The sequence below is a fragment of the Bufo gargarizans genome, chromosome 3 (genome assembly GCF_014858855.1).
Source record: "Bufo gargarizans isolate SCDJY-AF-19 chromosome 3, ASM1485885v1, whole genome shotgun sequence".
NCBI classification, from domain to species: domain Eukaryota; kingdom Metazoa; phylum Chordata; class Amphibia; order Anura; family Bufonidae; genus Bufo; species Bufo gargarizans.
This window is the reverse complement of record NC_058082.1, coordinates 110,265,616-110,285,908: the sequence shown is the minus strand read 5'-3', so window position 1 is coordinate 110,285,908 and position 20,293 is coordinate 110,265,616. Positions and strand designations below refer to the sequence as shown.

At 42.5% G+C, this 20,293-nt stretch overlaps 1 protein-coding gene across 2 annotated transcripts in view; it reads right to left on the bottom strand.

The window, feature by feature from the left end:
- Positions 1-20,293, bottom strand: part of B4GALNT1 (beta-1,4-N-acetyl-galactosaminyltransferase 1) — a 199,932-nt gene that overhangs the window by 20,563 nt on the left and 159,076 nt on the right. For both annotated transcript variants that reach the window (XM_044286578.1, XM_044286579.1), the window contains exons 7-8: positions 13,340-13,432; positions 7,582-7,772 (exon numbers count right to left, since the gene is read on the bottom strand). In XM_044286578.1, the coding sequence (XP_044142513.1) occupies positions 7,582-7,772; positions 13,340-13,432 (284 nt within the window). The remainder of the gene's footprint in view (positions 1-7,581; positions 7,773-13,339; positions 13,433-20,293) is intronic.

Below are 20,293 nucleotides of genomic sequence, written 5' to 3'. Positions count from 1 at the left end.
GGTCCAATCAATATTAAAGACAGCCCTGCATAGGACTGCAGGTAACACTACTACATTTTCTGTACTCAGAAAGCCATTGCTGTTATCTGTGCTGTTACATAGCATGGAGGAGACATTTACTATATCATCTGTACTCAGAGTCATCACTGTGTAAGGGGGCCCACTGATACTTTATCGCCCAAGGGACCACATGAGCCTGGAGCCAGCCCTGCTGCCTCTAAAATCATTTAGTTTCCAAATTTAATCACAGATTCTGCCAGGAGATAGGGTGGGACACATTGTTTGGAGCTTGCTAAAGAAAAAAAAAAAAAGACTCCAATTGAGATTAAAGGTGTTGTGTCACTTCTATGGCATTTATGATGTAGTGCAAGTTATTATAAGCCACCTACTAATGTATTATTATCTATTTTGTTTCCTTTTCTTGCTGGATTATACACTGCTCATTTCCATGGTAACAACCACCCTGCAATCCAGCATTGGTGGCAGTGCTTATACACTATAGAAAAAAGCACCAGCCTATGTGCGCTCCCACGGTCCCGGCCACCAGAGAGGCCGGTACTTTTCCCTATAGTCTGCAAGCATGACCACTGCTGCTAGATTGCAGGGTGTTTGTAACCATGGAAACAAGTGTATAATGTGATGGAAAAAATTAATCCTGCACAAAAAATAAAACATGTGAAACCTTTTGGCTACACCCTTTCTGCTGCAGATTTTGAAAGTGTATGAGCTTTAAACAAATATTCACACACTCCGCAAAACGACAAAAAATAAAATAAAAAAAGGAGAATCTGTGGAAACTGACCTGCAGTGTAGATTTTAAATCCACATCATGTCAATTTATGCTACAGATTTCTGTGACAGATTTCACACAAACATCTGCCGCCCATGCTGTGCATTCGGGACCGCAATTCACAGTTCCCAATGCATGGGCACTGTCAGTGTGGCCTATGCTGGCGGATGCAGACCCATTCAACTTGAACGGGTCCGCGATCCGTCCACACCACAAAAATAGTTATTTTTTGCAGTGCGAAGACAAGTCAATGGGTTCACATTCATGATACGGCACACGGCTGGTGAACATATATTGCAGGCCTTGGCCAGCATACGTTGGCTGAAATGTGCAGCAAAGTCTGCATGTCAATTAGAGGGATTTGCTACAGATCTGCAGATAAACTTTACGATTGCCAGGAAGGAAGCCTTCCTTCCAGACAATCGCCTGATCGTCAGTGAAGGAGAATGCTGCTATTACATGCAGCAATCTCCTCCACAGTATTGCTCGTCTCCATACAGAATCATTATTTGCCGGCGGCACACTGATTAGACGGCATAATCTGCCGCAGGCAAACATTTTTTTTGCCTGCAAAAGGGTCAGACGGCCCTGGGCAGCCCACTGGTAAGATATAGTGCCAGTCTGTCCCTGTACACTTGCCATCAAATGTGACAAAGGAGGGAGGCTCCAGTGGCAATGTGAACAGAGCCTATAATCTAATTCATAAAATAAAATCTGGACGTCTAGACAAATATTCCAAATTCCAGTTCAGTTACACTAATTTTTAAATGCCAGAGATGAGTTGATGGTAGCGGATCAAGAGAATGTGTCCTTTGTATCAAATTAATTTTCATAGCACATGAGCATGTATTTTGGGCCAGTTTAGATACGAGATCTCTCCTTGCCCTTAATGCCATCAATGCAGTCATTTGTTTACAGATAAAAGCTGGTAATTACTCACCGGTAATTCTGTTTCCTCATGGTCACGACAGCACCACCAGAGAGATGGACCGGACCCCCCCCCCCCCCCCCGGGACAGGAAACCTAGAGCACAAAAGGAAGCACTTCCGTCCCATACATCAGTGAATTACAGAGATCTAGAAAGCCTTCCAGTTAGTTAACATCTGAAATAATGCATACCACTTAACAAAATAAACTTTTTTTTGCCACACCTCGTGAACACCAATTGTGTACAAAGCCCTGTGGTGCTGTCGTGACCATGAGGAAACAATTACTGGCTTTCCCCCATGTCATGACAGCACCACCAAAGAGAATACCAGAGAAGAAATTAGGGTGGGACCACAGCCCGAAGCACCTTACGGACAAAAGCCAAGGAAGAAAAGGAACCCACGTCCAGTCTATAGTGACGGAAAAAAGTGAGTGGAGACAACCAGGTAGCCGCTCTACAAATCTGGTCAATGAGGCACCTCTCCTTTCCGCCCAGGAAGATGCCACTGCACGAGTAGAATGGGCCTTCAGATTAGATGGTCTCCTCTTACTTTGTCCCCTTTATTTGGCCCTGACATCTAAAAAAAAAAAAAAAAAAGTCTCAGACTTCCTGAAGCCCTTATAGTCCTGTCTATGTACTCCAGAACACATCTACGTACATCCAACACATTAAAACGCCTTTCTCCCTCAGAAGAGGGATTAGCACAGAAGGAGGGCAGCACCACCTCCTGGGACATATGAAAAGCAGAGACCACTTTGGGCAGAAATGCTGTATCCGGTTTAAAGATTATTCTATCTTTTAGGATCTGAGTATAGGGCTCTCTGTCAGATAAGGCTGCTAACTCTCCTAAGAAACGAGTCGATGTTATTACGACTGAGAGGGCGGTCTTCTGAACTAGCAGTCTAAGAGGAACATCAGATAAGGGCTGAAAAAGACCTACACATAAGGACTGAAGAACCACTGAAAGGTTCCAAGATGGTGATCGTATCGGCACAGATAACTGAAGTCTCTTGACTGATTTAAGGAATCTGATGATCCAGGGATGATCCGCAATCTTCTTGCCAAACAACGCCCCTAAGGAAGAAACCTGAACTTTGAGTGGCCACTCTCAAACCCTTCTCCAGACCTTTCTGCAGAAAATCCAAAATGTCCGCCAAGCTGGGTTTTCCCGGATCAAAGGAAACCAGGTTAAATCGTAGACAGAAATTTTCTCCAGATCCTGACAAATCTTATACGTAACCTCTTTTCTGCTGGCTTGCAAAGTTGAGATGACGGCATTAGACAATCCCTTAGCCTTTAAAGTTATCCTTTCAAAAGCCAAGCCATCAAGTGGAGATTGAGCACCTCCGGACGACATACTGGGCCCTGTAAGAGCAAATTGGGAAGCTCCGGAAGGACCCAGGGATCCCCCAGTGACATGGCTTTTAGACAGGAGAACCAAGCCCTCCGAGGCCCAAAAAAAAGGAGCCACCAGGATGACTTTGGCCCTTTCTTCCTTCATCTTCTTGATGACCCTGGGGACCAGCACCAGCGGGGGAAAGCGTACGCTAGGTCCCAATCCCATTTTTTAGATAAAGCGTCCACTGCTAGAGGTCTGTCCGCCAGAGAGGGAGTAGAATCTGCTGACCTGTCTGTTCACTCTCGTGGGAAAGATCTACCTGAGGCATGCCCCATGAGGCAGAGATCTTACGGAACACTTCTGAATTTAACTGTCTGCTGAGATATTCTGCTCTCAGGTTCAGGTCTCCTCTTAAGTGAACCGCTGATATTGAATTTAGTTGAGATTCTGCCAGAGAGAGAGAGAGAGAGAGAAACTGAAAAGACAATGACATTAGACTTGCACATCTGGTAGTTCCTTGTCTGTTGATCAGGGACACAGTAGTTGTACTGTCGGACAAAATTCTTACATCTTTACCCCTGATGGAAGTATCTAAGGATTGAAGGGCCTTAAAAACTGCAAGAGTCTCCTTGTAATTTAAGGATCTAGTTTTAGACTCTGGTTCCCAAGACCCCTGACAGTTTATCTCCCCCCCAGGGGCTAGCATCTGTGGTTATTACCGCCAAACATCGAGGGTTCCAATCAAGACCTCTTCATACATTTTCCTCCTGTAACCACCAAACTAAGAAAGAGATAATATTAGACAACGTAATCTTTCTATCCAGGTCTGACTGAGAACCATCCCAGGAATCTAAAAGCTGTAATTGTAAACTCCTAGAATGCAGCTGACCCCATGGAACTGCAGGAAAAGTGGCGGTAAACAGACCTAATAGAGACATACCCTTCCTGATAGTTTTAAAAGGAGCAGAGGAAACTTCCTGCACCAAAGCAAACATTTTCTCAAGTTTCTGTCTGGGAAGAAAATACTTTTGAACCCCAGAATCTAATAAGATTCCCCCCAAAAAACTTCCATCTTGTAGGCCAGTTAATTACCCAACCCAGTTTTTCCACAATTGATGGTGTATAAACTAGGAAATCTACCCACAAGACCCAGTCATTGGGAATTGGGCTGTTTTTGAGGAGGAGGGCTGGTTAGACATAAAGCCGCTACCTTTATAGGAACCCCTCCATCTAAAGCCTGACAGGCCTTTACCTCTATCCTGGCCCCCTCCCCTTCGCACGAAAGGACAGATATTGCCTAAAGGACTGAGGAAGAGGGAACCCTTTCTTCTTATCCCCTGCTTTTTCTAATAAATCTGAGTACCAAAACCAAAAAGTAACTCACCCTCACATGGTATGGCACACAAAGATTTTTGGGAGCCGAGATCCCCTGACCAGTTCTTTACCCATAGAGCTCGTCTAGCCGAGTTATTCAAGGCAGCAGCCATAGCGTACAGCCTTAGGGTATCAGAAGAAGAATCTGCCTAAAAGGCGTCTGCCTGCCTAATTGCGGGAAGAGAGGGAAGTAGTTGCTCCTTAGGCAAGTCATTTTGGATGTCTGATGAGAGCTGATCAATCCATAATATCATGGACCTAGCCACTGAGGTACCTGCTATGCTTTGTTTAAGAGCTGCCCCCGTGGACTCCCAGGCTTTCTTAAGGAACCCCTCCGCCTTTTTATCAATGGGTTCCCTTAAGAGTCCTCAAATCTTCAAAGGGCAGAGAACCCTTTCTAGAAATTTTGGCAATAGCCACATCAATTTTAGGCGAATGATACCAGGATTTGGTCTTGGTGGCAAAGGGGTATTTCCTTTTTATGGCCCTAGGAATAAACAATTTCTTATGCCTGTATCCTCACTGGAAGCACTCATCTTCTTGGGCAGGCACCCCCTCCTGAAAGTTGAATTACCGACACTGGCTGTTTAGTTCACCTAGGGGAGGCAGAACTTCAGCCAAAGGGAACTCCTTTTTAAAATCTGCCGCTCTGAGACAGAGAGATGGCCTCTGATGTCATCAATAAGCGCCAGCATCATCCTTCCCCCCAGCCCCATGTGACTTAGGCCCCGCCTCCAACATGGCCATCATCTGAGATCTGAGCGCAACCACGCCAGAGCACCGGACCCCTCCTTCATTCCACGAGGAGCTGCTGTGAGCTTAAAAACTACCTGCGGCCCCTCCCACACTACGATTACATTCCAATTAATACAGAAAATCATAAATTAAAGTGAATCTTAATTGTGCAAATTCATAATATACATGATTTAATCAAACCTTGTAATTTATCAAAATAAGTGTCAAAACTGTGATAGATAAAATCAATAATACACAATCATGGGCACCTGCAATTAATGATTAATAATCATGTTTATGCACCATAACTATCTGGATTATTGATTTTATCCATCACAGTTTTGATCAATTACAAGGTTTGATTACATCATGTATATTATGAATTTGTACAATTAAGATTCACTTTTTTATGATTTTCTGTATTAATTGGAATGTAATCATGTAATTACACAGTAATTTTGTATGCTTTATAAGCACCTGATTTTGCACTGAATGCTATGGCTTGACAAAGGCTCTATAGAGAGCTGAAACGTTGCCGTTTTCACATGGGTGAATAAAATACCCTTCTGTTTTTCACGGATATTTGTGTGCTGCCTTGGATTTTTTACTACATATATCTAATCAGGATCAAGTCCGTGGTCTGCCCCAAGGAATTGCACCTACTGAAATATTGGCTCATCAATTTTTTGTTATATAGATATATATATCTATCTCTACATACATACATACAGTGGGATGCGAAAGTTTGGGCAACCTTGTTAATTGTCATGATTTTCCTGTATAAATAGTTTGTTGTTGCGATAAAAAATGTCAGTTAAATATATCATATAGGAGACACACACAGTGATATTTGAGAAGTGAAATGAAGTTTATTGGATTTACAGAAAGTGTGCTATAATTGTTTAAACAAAAATTAGGCAGGTGCATAAATTTGGGCACCACAAAAAAGAAATTAAATCAATATTTAGTAGATCCTCCTTTTGCAGAAATTACAGCCTCTAAACGCTTCCTGCAGGTTCCAATGAGAGTCTGGATTCTGGATTCTGGTTGAAGGTATTTTGGACCATTCCTCTTTACAAAACATCTTTAGTTCATTCAGGTTTGATGGCTTCCGAGCATGGACAGCTCTCTTTAAGTCACACCACAGAATTTCAATTATATTCAGGTCTGGGGACTGAGATGGCCATTCCAGAATGTTGTACTTGTTCCTCGGCATAAATGCCTTAGTGGATTTTGAGCAGTGTTTAGGGTCGTTGTCTTGTTGAAAGATCCAGCCCCGACGCAGCTTCAGCTTTGTCACTGATTCCTGGACATTGGTCTCCAGAATCTGCTGATACTGAGTGGAATCCAAGCGTCCCTCAACTTTGACGAGATTCCCAGTCCCTGGACTGGCCACACAGCCCCACAGCATGGTGGAACCACCACCAGATTTTACTGTAGGTAGCAGGTGTTTTTCTTGGAATGCTGTGTTCTTTTTCCTCCATGCATAACGCCCATTGTTATGGCCAAATAACTCAATTTTAGTTTCATCAGTCCACAGCACCTTATTCCAAAATTAAGCTGGCTTGTCCAAATGTGCTTTAGCCCACCTTAAGCGGCACTTTTTGTGCTGTGGGCGAAGAAAAGGCTTCCTCTGCATCGCTCTCGCATACAGCATCTCTTTGTGTAAAGTGTGCTGAATGGTTGAACGATGCACAGTGACTCCATCTGCAGCAAGATGATGTTGTAGGTCTTTGGTGCTGGTCTGTGGGTTGACTGACTGTTCTCACCATTTGTCGCTTCTGTCTATCCGAGATTTTTCTTGGTCTGCCACTTCGAGCCTTAACTTGAACTGAGCCTGTGGTCTTCCATTTCCTCAATATGTTCCTAACTGTGGAAACAGACAGCTGAAATCTCTGAGACAGCTTTCTGTATCCTTCCCCTAAACCATGATGGTGAACAATCTTTGTCTTCAGGTCATTTGAGAGTTGTTTTCAGACCCCCCCATGTTGCTACTCTTCAGAGAAAATGAAAAGAGGAGGGAAACTTACAATTGACCCCCTTAATTACTCTTTCTCATTATTGGATTCACCTGTGTATGTAGGTCAGGGGTCACTGCGCTTACCAAGCCAATTTGAGTTCCAATAATTAGTTCTAAAGGTTTTGGAATCAATAAAATGACAACAGTGCCCAGATTTATGCACCTGCCTAATTGTGTTTAAACAATTCTAGCACACTTTCTGTACATCCAATAAACTTTATTTCACTTCTCAAATATCACTGTGTGTGTCTCCTATATGATATATTTAACTGACTTTTTTTATCGTAACAACAAACGATTTATACAGGAAAATCATGACGATTAACAAGGTTGCCCAAACTTTCGCATCCCACTGTACATACATACATATGCACACACACACATTAATTCTGTACCTTCCCAAAGGGCATGATGTAGTGTTCGATGAAGGGTCCCTCGACCTTCTGTGGCTTCTCACTGTCATCGGCAATTATTATGGTCACCGTCGGATAAAATTTCCTGATGCTTTCAATCAAATCTTGCAGCTTATCATAGCGAAGGAACGTTTTAGTTGCTATGGTGACCAGGGCGCTGATATTGTACTTCGCTGTGAAAACAATAGATATGTATTCAGTCTTCCGTATACAGTGCAATTATCACGTGTGAGCGAGCTGTGTGTGGCCGGAAAAATTTCTCAACTTTTACGGCAGAGTGAAATAGTTCTGCAGTTAAATTAACTAGATAGAAATCGGGCACCACCGTTAATGGCTAAACTGTACGACAATTAACTGCAAGCTACAGAAGGTGTTAATGAGGACTCATATCCAAAATAGTATGCTATTGCATGCTTCACGTTTAGGAGGAAGGCACCATAATCATTTTACACTTACCGATTATGCAAAATGTGTGCTGTGCCTTTAATCGCTTCTTATTCTGGCTGAAAAATGATATCATCTGAGCAGTCTAGCCAGCCACCATAGCATGGAATGAGTAACAGCATCCAACAGGTAAAATAATAAGGCCTATATTCCTCCAACAACTATAGCACAACGTTTCGACGCAGGTCTTTCTCAAGTAGCCACCACAGGCCCAAACATCTGTAGATAGGGACTCGCAATACCTACTGTTGCAGAGAACATCGGCCCCAGCAGATTTGGGAGCTTAGGGAGTTAAATAAGTGGCTCAGAAGCTGGTGCAGGAAGGAAGGGTTCATGGAGAACTGGGCCGACTTCTTGGTTGGTTACAGGCTCTATAGTAGGGATGGGCTGCACCTCAAATGGGGAGTGTGCAACTGCTCTGGGGGGGGGGGGTGGTTAGATGGCTGGAGGAGCTTTTAAACTAGGATCTGGAAAGAGGGTGAGGGGGTCATACTAATAATGGGTAGATAGTGTAGATAGAGTGGGATATAGGAGGGGACAGTGGGGATTTAGTGGGGGCTGGGGTTAGCGAGGAAAGTAGGGAGAAGACTGGGCAGAACGCTACACCAATGAAAAATAGAACTGCTGGTAACAAGAACCTGTTACATACAAACCAACCAAGGTAACCAAAAACTCATGGATATTCACTTTACAGGTAATAGTAATTTAAAATGTATTTTCACAAATGCCAGAAGTCTAGCTAGCAAAATGGGGGAGCTGGAGGCTATGGCACTAGAAGAACACATAGATGTAGTTGGGGTGGCTGAGACATGGTTGGGCTCTTCGCATGACTGGACTGTTAATATTGAGGGTTTTACACTATTTAGGAAAGACCAGGTCAATAGAAAAGATGGTGGTGTGTGCCTATATGTGAGGAGTGATCTGAAGACAAGTGAGAAAGAGGCAATTGTGCGTGAGGATGTGTAAACCTTATGGGTGGAAGTTCAAAGGGATATAAACACTGAAAAAATAATACTTGGTGTAATCTATAGACCCCCTAACATCACAGAGGAGATAGAAACTCAACTGTATAACCAAATAGAGCAGGCGGCACAGGCTGGTACAGTGGTCATAATGGGAGATTTTAACTTTCCAGACATTGACTGGGGTCATGGTTCTGCCTCAACTGCAAAGGGGAGAAGATTCCTCAACTTGCTGCAGGACCACTTTATGGACCAGTTTGTAGAATATCACATTAGGGGCAATGCTTTGTTAGATTTGGTAATTTCTAATGATGCAGAGCTTGCTGGAAATGTAAGGCTACTTTCACACTAGCGTTTTCAATTCCGCTATTGAGATCCGTCATAGGATCTCAATAGCGGATGAAAACGCTTCAGTTTTGTCCCCATTCATTGTCAATGGGGACAGAAGTGAACAAAACGGAATGCACCAAAATGTAGCGTTTTTTTTTTTGCGATGTGGAGCAAGATCAGTTTTCTATTGTGTCAGAGAATACGGATCTGTCCCTACATTGTGTGTCAGAATGGATCAGTTTTCTCTAATAGAAAACAGATCCGTTCCCCATTGACTTTCAATGGTGTTCATGACTGATCGGTCATGGCTATACAAGACATAATACAACCGGATCCGTTCATGACAGATGCATGAGGTTGTATTATTGTAATGGAAGCGTTTTTTGAAAATCCACGACAGATCCTCAAAAAACACTAGTGTGAAAGTAGCCTTACTGTTCGAGAAACACTAAGTAATAGTGACCACAATATAAATCATATTCCCCCTAAACTATAAGACGCAGACTGTCAGGCAGAGCAAAAACACTGAATTTTAAAAAGGCTAATTTCCCTGGGTTGAGGGCAGTATTTCAGGGCATAGACTGGAATCAGCTACGGTCACATAATAATATTGAGGATAAATGGGAGAGCTCTAAATCCACATTGAGTAATTGCACTAAAACTTTTATTCCTTCAGGTAACAAGCATAAACGGCTAAAATTAACCCCCCACCACCACCATGGCTTACAGATACTGTAAAAAGGGCAATAAATGACAAAAAAAAAATAAAGTTTACAAAGGGCTTAACATCTGCAAAAAGGAGAGCAACATCTGTAAAAAGCAGTTTTGGGAGTCAGGAATTTGCCGTCAGCGAGGGAATATCCCAGGGTGGTTACTAATAAGTTGGAAAAGTAGGTGCAATTGGGTAGGACGGCAGGTCAGTTTGCAGTGCCCCTGTAGGACGGCAGGTCAGTTTGCAGATTTAAGGGCATCACCACTTTGTGTAGTGGTGATACCCCAAAAAAAAAAAAAAGGGCGAATAAATTTAGGCTCATTCACCATTCCCGCGTGGCACATCGGTCACTGACTATCGACCCAGAGCTTTGTGCTGTGGTCTATACCTCTAATGCGGAAGTGGAATAGGTCCGGCGACTGGGGCATTGCTGGAGAAAGTGGATGTGGAAGCGGCGTTTCGCTTGCTTCCAGTGCATCCAGAGAGTATGCATTTGTTGGGTTGTTACCAGAAAGGGGTTATTTCGTGGACCTGTGCCCTCCTATGGAGTTTTCGCTGTCGTGCGCATATTATGAAACTTTGTACGTTTCTGGAGTGGGTGAGGTTGACGTTTCAGGTGGCCGGTCCATCCATTATTTGGATGAATTTTTGTGTTTGGGCCCTCCTGTTTCAGGGGTCTGTTAGTTATTGTTGCACACTTTGGAGTCAGTATTTGCAGGTTTTGGGGTTCCTTTGGCGGCGGGACAAACAGTGGGCTCAGTGCACGGAACTTTAATTTTTTGGTATTGTCATATTTGGGGGATAGTGTGTCATTCAAACTTTGAGGTCTTATTTCACTTAGCATTTGCGTTGGCCTTTTTTGGAGCTCTTCGGCTTGGGTAATAAGTTAATGGGAGTATTAATCGTCCGGGTGGGTTTTTTGGGGAAGATGTCGACCTTTATGGTGACAGGGTGGCATTTGGGTTTAGGAGGTCAAAAACTGATGTGGAAGGTAGAGGTTGTCGTGTGGTTCTTTTTTCTGTTCCAGGTTGTGATGTGTGTCCGGTGAAGTGTTTAGCAGATTAGGAGGTCGTTGGGCGTCAGGTGAGTTAACCGTTGTTGGTTCACGCAGATGGGACGAGTGTCTCGTTTTCAGTTTGTTGCAGTTTTTTGCGTCAAACGCTGTCGTTGTTGGGGGTGGATCCCAGAGACTATACAGGTTATTCTTTCTGGATAAGGGCGGCTACGGAAGCGGCTCAACAAGGCTTGGGAAAGGAAGTTATTCATAAAATTGGCCGTTGGGAATCAAGGAGATTCTGCTCTTATGTCCAGCTGGGTAGGTCACGGGTTGGGGGGGGTTCTGTTTAGGATATTTTATGGTGGTTTATGTTTGGTGGTGCTAGTGTGTTCCTGTTATCGTTTTTTTTTTTCAGGTTCCTCATCAGCTCTCATATGGATCTTAGGCCATTCTTGTGTGTTTTGGCGAGCCTTGAGGGCAGCGGCACAGCTGCGATCGCTTGGTCGGAGAGTGATGTTGAGGGTTTGGTCTTACATAGTGCCTCGGAAGGTGTGGAGAGAGGCTTGGTCTGTGGAAAAAATTAACAAGGCCAGAATCAAGTTGAATCATGCGTTGGATAGGTTTTTGGCTCGGAACGGTTCCGTGGTAGTTCGGCATCGGTAATTGGAACAAGGGGTGGGTGAGTTTTTGAGGGGTGATTAGGTGAATTTAAATGCTGTGGGTATCGACTTATGGTGCTTGGGGTTGCAAGGGTGCATTAAGATGCCTGTATTTATGTGGAGGGACACGCAGGCTTAAGGTTTCAAGGCTGCGTGTTGGTGGGAGTTCCTCGAAGTTGCCAGGTTGCCAAAGAGGGAAGGGCCCTACAGTTGGGGCTGGACTCCCTTGGTTGGTGGCGGATTTAAGGGGTCCATAGGTTGGTGCCTCCTAGCTGGTGTTTAACGGCTGGAGGCAAGGTGGAGTTCCCCTATATGGGATTTTATTATTTTAGGCTTCGAGGACCTTCCTTCGTCGGTAATGTTCATAATCTGTATAGATGTAAATAATAAAAACGGCTGCTGTGGCCTATTAAAATCCGCAGCTGAGTCAGAGTGGTTATTGGGGAAAGTGAAAAACGATCGTGGGACATAGGTTGGTGGCAGATTCCTTGTAATGTATGTAAGCAGTTCAATACATTTGTACTAAAGTTACATTTCACAATTCATACTCCATGTTGTACATCTCGAGTGCTAACACTTGACATACCGCAGGGACAAGTGGCTGCGTTTAAGGGTATCACTGTATTCCCACATCCTCTGAACAGTCAAATCTAACTTCATTGGAAAGAAGCACGTATGAGATAAACAAACTGTCCTCACCCCATGCAAATAATCCATGTGCCAAACAGCACAAGACCATTTACTGCTGAGGTTACATCTAGTAATGCACCATAATCCCCTCATTATTTACCATTCACGGCCTGCTTTTAATCCACTAATAATCCAATAGGAAACTATTTTCCATCAGCCAGACTTCATTTCCTGACAGCTGATAATTCCCTCATTACGTTCCAGCAAGCTAAAGTGAAAGTGGTTTTCCGAGACTTTTATACCGATGACCTGTCCTCTGTAGTGAATGGGCTGAGCTGCATTACCAAGCACATCAGCTATACAATGTACAGAGCTTTGCTTGGTAAGCCGAGGATAGGTCATCAGTATGAGGCTGCATTCACACAACAGTAGTTCTGGGTCCACATCTGTTCTGCAATTTCGAGGAAAGAGTGCGGACCCATTCATTTCAATGGGGCCGCTAAAAGATGGGGACAGCACATCTGTTTAGCTGTCTGTGCACGTAGTCCGCCACTTCTATTTTTCACTCAATCTCTTATTCTTGTAAAATCTGTTACACTGAAACTCTGAGACTAGAGACTTTTTTAAAGGAGGATCAGAAGTGCCAGACTTTATCATGGGTAGCCTAAAAGGTAAGTTACCCTGCCATGTTGAACATGCTTGTCTATTTGCTGGCCAAATGTTATAGAGCAGAAGCTTGTTGGATGGGATAATATTTAGTCTTACAATGTTGCTTATTCTAGTCTTATGAGTCCAGTGGGAGGACCCACCTTTCAACATAGGATCGATAAAAAAAAATTGCTGGGACTGCCCACTAGACTGATGCCCATAGTGAGCAAAGATTGAAATCTAATGCAATATACACACTGAATATATATCAATCTGCTCAGCTCCTCCTGCTCTATAACGTGCTGCTTGCAGATGACAGGTACGTACATGTTAACCTATAATATACGATGTTACTTACATTTACTCGGTCCCATATCATATAGCTTCGGGATGATGGGATGACGGACCTTAATGGTAAATGTAGTTGTATGCCCACCACTCTGAAACTGGACTGAAAGGCAAGCAAAGAGACACTGACATTTATCCTGAATCACAATTATTTATTTTCTTTATATCTTCAAAAACAGAGAAAAAATAAAAAATAAATCCAGAAATAACAAAGGGTTTACGAACAATGGCAAAGAACATTCATTGGAGAGCATGTCAAAATGTTTACTGAAGGCTGCACATCACTATATATTATATAGGATTTAAAAAAAAAAGAACCACAAGCAACCATAAGAGCTGCAATATTATGTGAACCAATAAAGTTGTTCCATCTAGCCCAAATCTTGGAATATAACAAAGAAAACTATCACAAGGACCATCTCTAGGGACCAATGACTTTGCTGCCTTAAAGGGCATCTGTCGCGGCAGTTGTAGAGAGGGGCTCATTTGCATATATTGAAGCTTCATTGTTCTCAGCAATGTGGGCACAAATGAACAATGGACCAACACAGATGTCTTCAGCTGCCAAGTGCACATGTAACCGGTCAACCAGATCCATAGGTACAAATCTGACAAATGCCCTTTAATCAAAATATAGAACAATCAGCGATCTAACAGGGACCATACTTGATTCAAGTTGAATATCAGTATTTTCTCCATTTTGGACCAGTATATTTAAATTTTGCCCTGCCTTTATGCTGGATGTTGAATAAGGCATTGGTGTACATTTTGGCCAAAGCGTAATAAGCCACTCACCACGTCAATGTTGCCTTAATGAGTGGTCCCTAACACTAGTTCCTACCTTCTATGGGCCATGACAGCCACACAAAGTCCAGGGAGTGTAGGTACAGCATGCACGCCAAGCACACTCTGCTTTTAACCCCGTCCGGTGCCATTACAGCTTTCATCGGATCCAGGGATGCAAGTGCCAACATGCATGCTGAGCCCACTATATACTTCTCCTGGAGCCTAATGGCTACTGGTAGGTGCTATATAAGCAGACTCAGTTTTATACTGACTTTAAAACCAGCCTCCAGGGCATACTAACTGGTCAGGTGTGCATGACTGCATGGAGATCGCCACGCCTCCAATATATACTACAAAGAAAAAATATGGGGGATTCAGCCCGCACAACCCCTAGCAGGTGCAGATTGCTATGGCGTGGCTGTCATGGCCAATAAAAGGTAGGAACTAGTGTTAGGGACCACTCACTAAGGCAACCTTGACGTGGTGAGTGGCTTATTACGCTTTGGCCAAAATGTACACCAATGCCTTATTCAACATCCAGCATAAAGGCAGGGCAGAGTGCTGGTTGCAGAGTGCGATTGCATTTTGTGTTTTTGCGTTTGTATCTGTATTTCGCCCTAGCAATCTACACCTGCTAGGGGTTGAGCGGGCTGAATCCCCCATATTTAAATTTTATCACAGCCAAACCAAATATGGGAGATATGTTAAAAAAACGTGCAGCTCCAGAAGCATCAATGGAGAGGTTAGTGTTCAAAGGCACACAGACAGTATATTTCTAAAGCGATCTGTCACTGGATTAAAGTCCGGGTTTCCACTTCAGTCGATCTCTTAGTCTCCTAGATATTATACAAGACAACTCGACATAGTGAAATACCGTAGATGTTCTAGTAATCATGCTTTTTTTAAATTATACTTACAAAGTTTAAAACAGATAAATTCATATAAAATTACATAAAAACGCATCAAGTTCCTCCACCTGCCCGACCCGGGTTTCGCTCTCGCTTCGTCAGGGGCAACTCTATACTGAACTGAGACACACCCTTTTGTAATGGTATGGGCGTTGTCAATAAAAAGCTCCTTAGAGAAACATTCTTAATACATAATATGGCTACTAAAAACTCAATTAAACTAAACTTCCGATTTCATATATTATCCCTTATACAACATACAAATCCCAACACAAAACATCTAATTGGCATTTTCATATCCAAATAAATAAATAGCGAATAGATGACAAAACTTTCTGTATTCCTCTCAACCTGATAATTTATATTTGTCTAGCATATCACCACAAAACGTCTTATCCATTCCTTCAGGGGATTTATTACACATACATAGAATTTAAGTCCCATACACACTTCAAACTTTTCTGTTCATGTTATGCAATCCCACCAATCCTTCAGCGATCTAGAGATATCCCAAAGACCGCACGCAACTCTAAATGATACATTCTATCGTTCTTCATTTTACACAGGTCTTGATATTAGACTTCAAGCTATACATTATACCATTTTTCATTTTAAACAGGTCTTTATATCAAACTCCACATTTAATCCAATCGGTTGTAGTGTGCCCAAAACGGTAGATCCATTCAACTTTTTTATTTATTTTTACAGTAGGATCCTCCCCTCTCCACTTTGTCCGCACTTTCTCCAATCCTTCTTTCTTATAGTGGGCTGATACACTGTTTCCACACCTTTGTTAATGTTACAAGTGTATTCTTGCACACGTGTTTTTAATTTTCTCAGAGTCCTTCCTACATACTGGAGGCCACATGGGCACTCAGCATGTAGATCACCCCTATACATTCACATGTCAGTTCTATTTTAAAACATGTTCCTTTGCTTCTAGAAGTAACCTCCTCCGTTTGACTTTGTTCATTTACCCTGTGGTTTTTACAAGGTGCACAGAAACCAAACCATGTGAATTGGCGTTTTCTATTTTTTTGGTTGATTAATGGGTAAAAAACTGTGGACCAATTTATCTTTAACATGTGGGGCTTTTCTGAAAGAAATAGTGTTTTATTTTTAGGATTACTCCCCCCCCCCCCCAAAACCGGATCATTTTTCAAAACTGACCAGTTTTTACATAGCATTTTTTTTATATCAGACCTGCATTACTACTGTATTGTGTAATAAAAGTTAATCTTCGTTCCTCCTCATCCTTCACAAAAATTCATTTTCACTTCAAATTTTTTTTCCTTCCCCCCCCCCCCCCATCTTCTTTTACCACCTTCTCCTTACATTTCTTTAAGAATCCTTTTATATCCATTTTCCAGGAACCTATGTTCAATTAATGTACTTTATCATAATCTTGTGAATCAATACAATTACGGTGGATCCTTTTTAATTGACCTTTTGAGATGTTTTTCAGCCAAGGTCTGTGATGGCAACTTGTGGTTTCTATGTACACATTCACATCAGTGCCCATGTGGCCTCCAGTATGTAGGAAGGACTCTGAGAAAATAAACACGTGTGCAAGAACACATTCGTAACATTAAGAAAGGTGTGGAAACACACAGTATCAGCCCACTATAAGAAAAAACAGGGGGTTTGAAATTTGGGGGTTGGAGAAAGTGCAGAGAAAGTGGAGAAGGGAGGATCCTATTGTTAAAATAAAAATAAATAAAAAAGTTGAATGGATTTACCTGTTGTGCCTTTTCATAATTATATAACACTTCTCTAAATATCCTAATTAATTATAGTGGATTTGATTAGACCCATAAGACAGGGCTTGACAAATTTCCTTGGAATCTAGGAGCCAGCTAAAAAAGTTAGGAACCAGGCGGAGCTGCGTCATAAAGCCACTAGTAGGTTCCCCCATAGTGCTCCCCCCCAATAATGCTGTATACCATGTTACATATACCACCGCTCCGTCCCCGGACCCTATTGACTATAATGGGGACGGGGCGGAGCTCCGGCGCAGCACGGCAGTTCGCAGTGAGGCCGCTGGACTAAAAAGTTGGACATGCAGTACTTTTAGTCCGGCGGCCTTTCACCATGCACTGCCGTGCTGCGTCGGAGCTCCGCCCCTATTATAGTCAATTGGGACGGAGCGGTGGTCCGGGGAAACAGCGGAAGGACGGATCCGACAGGGTGAACAGTCTGCCGGATCCGTCCTGCCGCAAGTGTGAAAGTACCCTTAGTTATATAGCTACTGAAGACAGAAGAAGGGATGCCTTTGACATATATATCTCCTTGAGAAGCCAATTTGATCCTAAAGGGTTAATTCAAACTGTAATCTAAACTCTGTCCTGTCACTTCTCTCATCTCTCTGCTGCTGTCCCTTAATCTCATCACTGCATCAGCTGACAGCCTCAGTGTAAACTGTTCTAGAGTATGACTGACTGTTCTTTTAACTCAAATAATCGAATGAGTCTCTAACCAAGTCGGATCTTTAGATTCTTTTAACCTGTGACTCATTTGATTCTTTCTTAGACTCCCTGTACTTGTGTCAGTGACTCAGACTCAGAGCTGTTAGTGCTTGCCTTAGCTCTGATTGGTTGGTGGGTGGGGAGGGGCTGGCAGAAGCCAGCTTCCACTCTAGGATCAGATTACACTCCTCCAGAGTCCCTCCCCTCCCTGCTGCCAGCATCTCTGCTATTGTGTGCCGTGACTGAGCAGTTTCAAACGGTGCTGCCTCCGGACAGAACGACAGCTCCGCACCCATTGCCCGGGCACCTTTGAAAACGGGCCCACTAATAGCCCGACCAAGCGCCAAGACTAAATTCCTGGTCGCCATGGCGACCTGGGATTTGTCGTGCCCTGCTATAAGAGACCATATTGTTACATGTTTTATATTATAAAGATGGCCGAGAGAAGTTCATGGAAAGGACACTGTTCATAAGATTTCTTCTCATGGATGTACCAGTCTGAGAAAAGGCATTCTTGTCTCCTTATGGATTTATTACTAAGATAAGGATATTTTCTAGGATGCAGCTGGTGCTAATTACCTCTACAGTTTGGCATCTATTAATGAAGCAGAAAATCTGTAATATCTATATACACTTATAATCAACCTTAGTTTTTGTATAAGAAAATCAATAAGACATTTATTGTTTTATATTGTTACGTATTAAAGGACTATTAATGTATCTGTTGATATATATTTCTCAATAGGAACGCAAACATTCCTAGAGTATGATGAAAACAGTTTAAATATGGACTTAGTTAACGAGTCTCTGTTCCGGGAAAGATGTGTTATTTGAACTAACCATCAATCTCCCGTTGGTGTAACAGAGGAGACCCATATCTCTGAGAGAACAAGGTTCATTATATTATTATCTGTAACAAATTTGAGAGTGAGAAATCAGAATGGTACCACAAAGTCTGTTTTAGTTGGTTTTGTGCCAAAATTAATCCCTCAGCTCTGATTTAAAGTTCCACATGTCATGTGCATAGAATGTGAGATAAAGTCAAACTCGGATATTTAACCCTTACTAGGATGATACTAATAGCTTAGGTCAGGCATGCTCAACCTGTGGCCCTCCAGCTGTTGCAAAACTACAACTCCCAGCATGCCCGAACAGCCTACAGCAGGGCATTGTGGGAGTAGTTTTACAACAGCTGGAAGGCCACAGGTTGAGCATGCCTGGCTTAGGTAATAGTGTCCCCTAGGGGTAAATGAGTAACATTACACCAACAGCAGAAATGCATTTTGGGTAATACAATGATATCACCGACATTATCATATGTACACGCCTAGCCAACAATGATTGGAAAACTTGAAGCTAGGAAGGGGTGTCTAACTGATAAGTTTGTGATCGTAAACCACACACATATATTTTTTGATGATTCATTATTACACTTTATGGGGCAAGGTGACCCCAAAAAAATGTGTTGTTTTGGCACAGTTTTTTTTATTTCTTTTAACAGCGTTCACCTGAGGGGTTAAGTCATGTGACATTTTTATAGAGCAGAATGTTACAGCCGTGGCAATACCCAATATGTATACTTTATTATTTAAGTTTTACATAATAGCATTTTTGAAAACATAAAAAATAAAATAATGTTTTTGTATCTCCATAGTCATAGCTTTTTCTTTTTTGACCGTCTAAGGTAGTGTCATTTTTTGCAGGATGAGGTGACTGTTTGAATGGTACTAATTTGGTGGGTATATGCCTTTTTGATCACTTGGTGTTGCACTTTATGCGATGTTAGGCGACAAAAAAATTGGCATTTTTTTTCATCGTTTCTATTTATATATTTTTTATAGTGTATTGGATGGGATTGGATCAGGTGATATATTTATAGAGCCAGTTGTTATGGACACAGTGATACCTAATGTGTTTTATCCTTTTTTTCCCCCTATTTTTTATTATAAAATCAGAGGAAAGGGGCATTTTTGTTTCTTGAAACTAATTACAAACATTTTTTTTTTAACTTTATTTCTGTCCCACTGTGGGACTTCAACTTTTGAGGGTCTGATCCCCTCTGCAATCCAGTAATGCACTAACAGGTTGCCTAGGAGACCTAGCTTGGGGCTTGATCTCCTCAGCCCCTGTAGAAGGCAGGTCCCGATGTTGTTCAAGGTATTGGGCAGCCTCTGCACGGCATCAGGCTTCCTTGTCACCCATTGGGTCCCCGCCACAGCAGCACGGACCCGATGGGTTCCCTCACCGGCCACAAACCCCTTCTATGCCGTGGTCAGCGTTGACAGGTAAGGTGTTAATCCGTCTGCATCGGCTTTTACAGCAATGCCAGCGGATATCAGGGACTGCGTCGCCCCTGCAGTGATTTGGCATGCACCGCTCCGGTGCTTGCCCGATTACCATGACGTACTATTAAGTCATATGTTGGGAAGGGGTTAATGAGTATTTCTTGGATCTGAGAAAAGTCACATTTCACATCCAGTTCCCTTTGCCATTTTATAAATCACTGGAAATAGGCATAAGATATAGATATAGCTGTCAGGCTACATATGCTTCCAAGTTTTCAAAAGGCAATGGCATTTGTATTTTCGATACCGAACATATTGAGATCTGAGAGACAAGATTCTGTTTTATTTGATATACCCATCAGATTATTTCTATTCTACCCAATAACTTTCTCAAGCCAAGAGTTAAAACACCATCATAGCAGCCATTACCTCAATTACATGTAATATAACAGTTATAAAGCCTGATTCTGTACTGCACAGTGCAAATACACCTATTACAGAGAAGTGGTACTCCTCCACT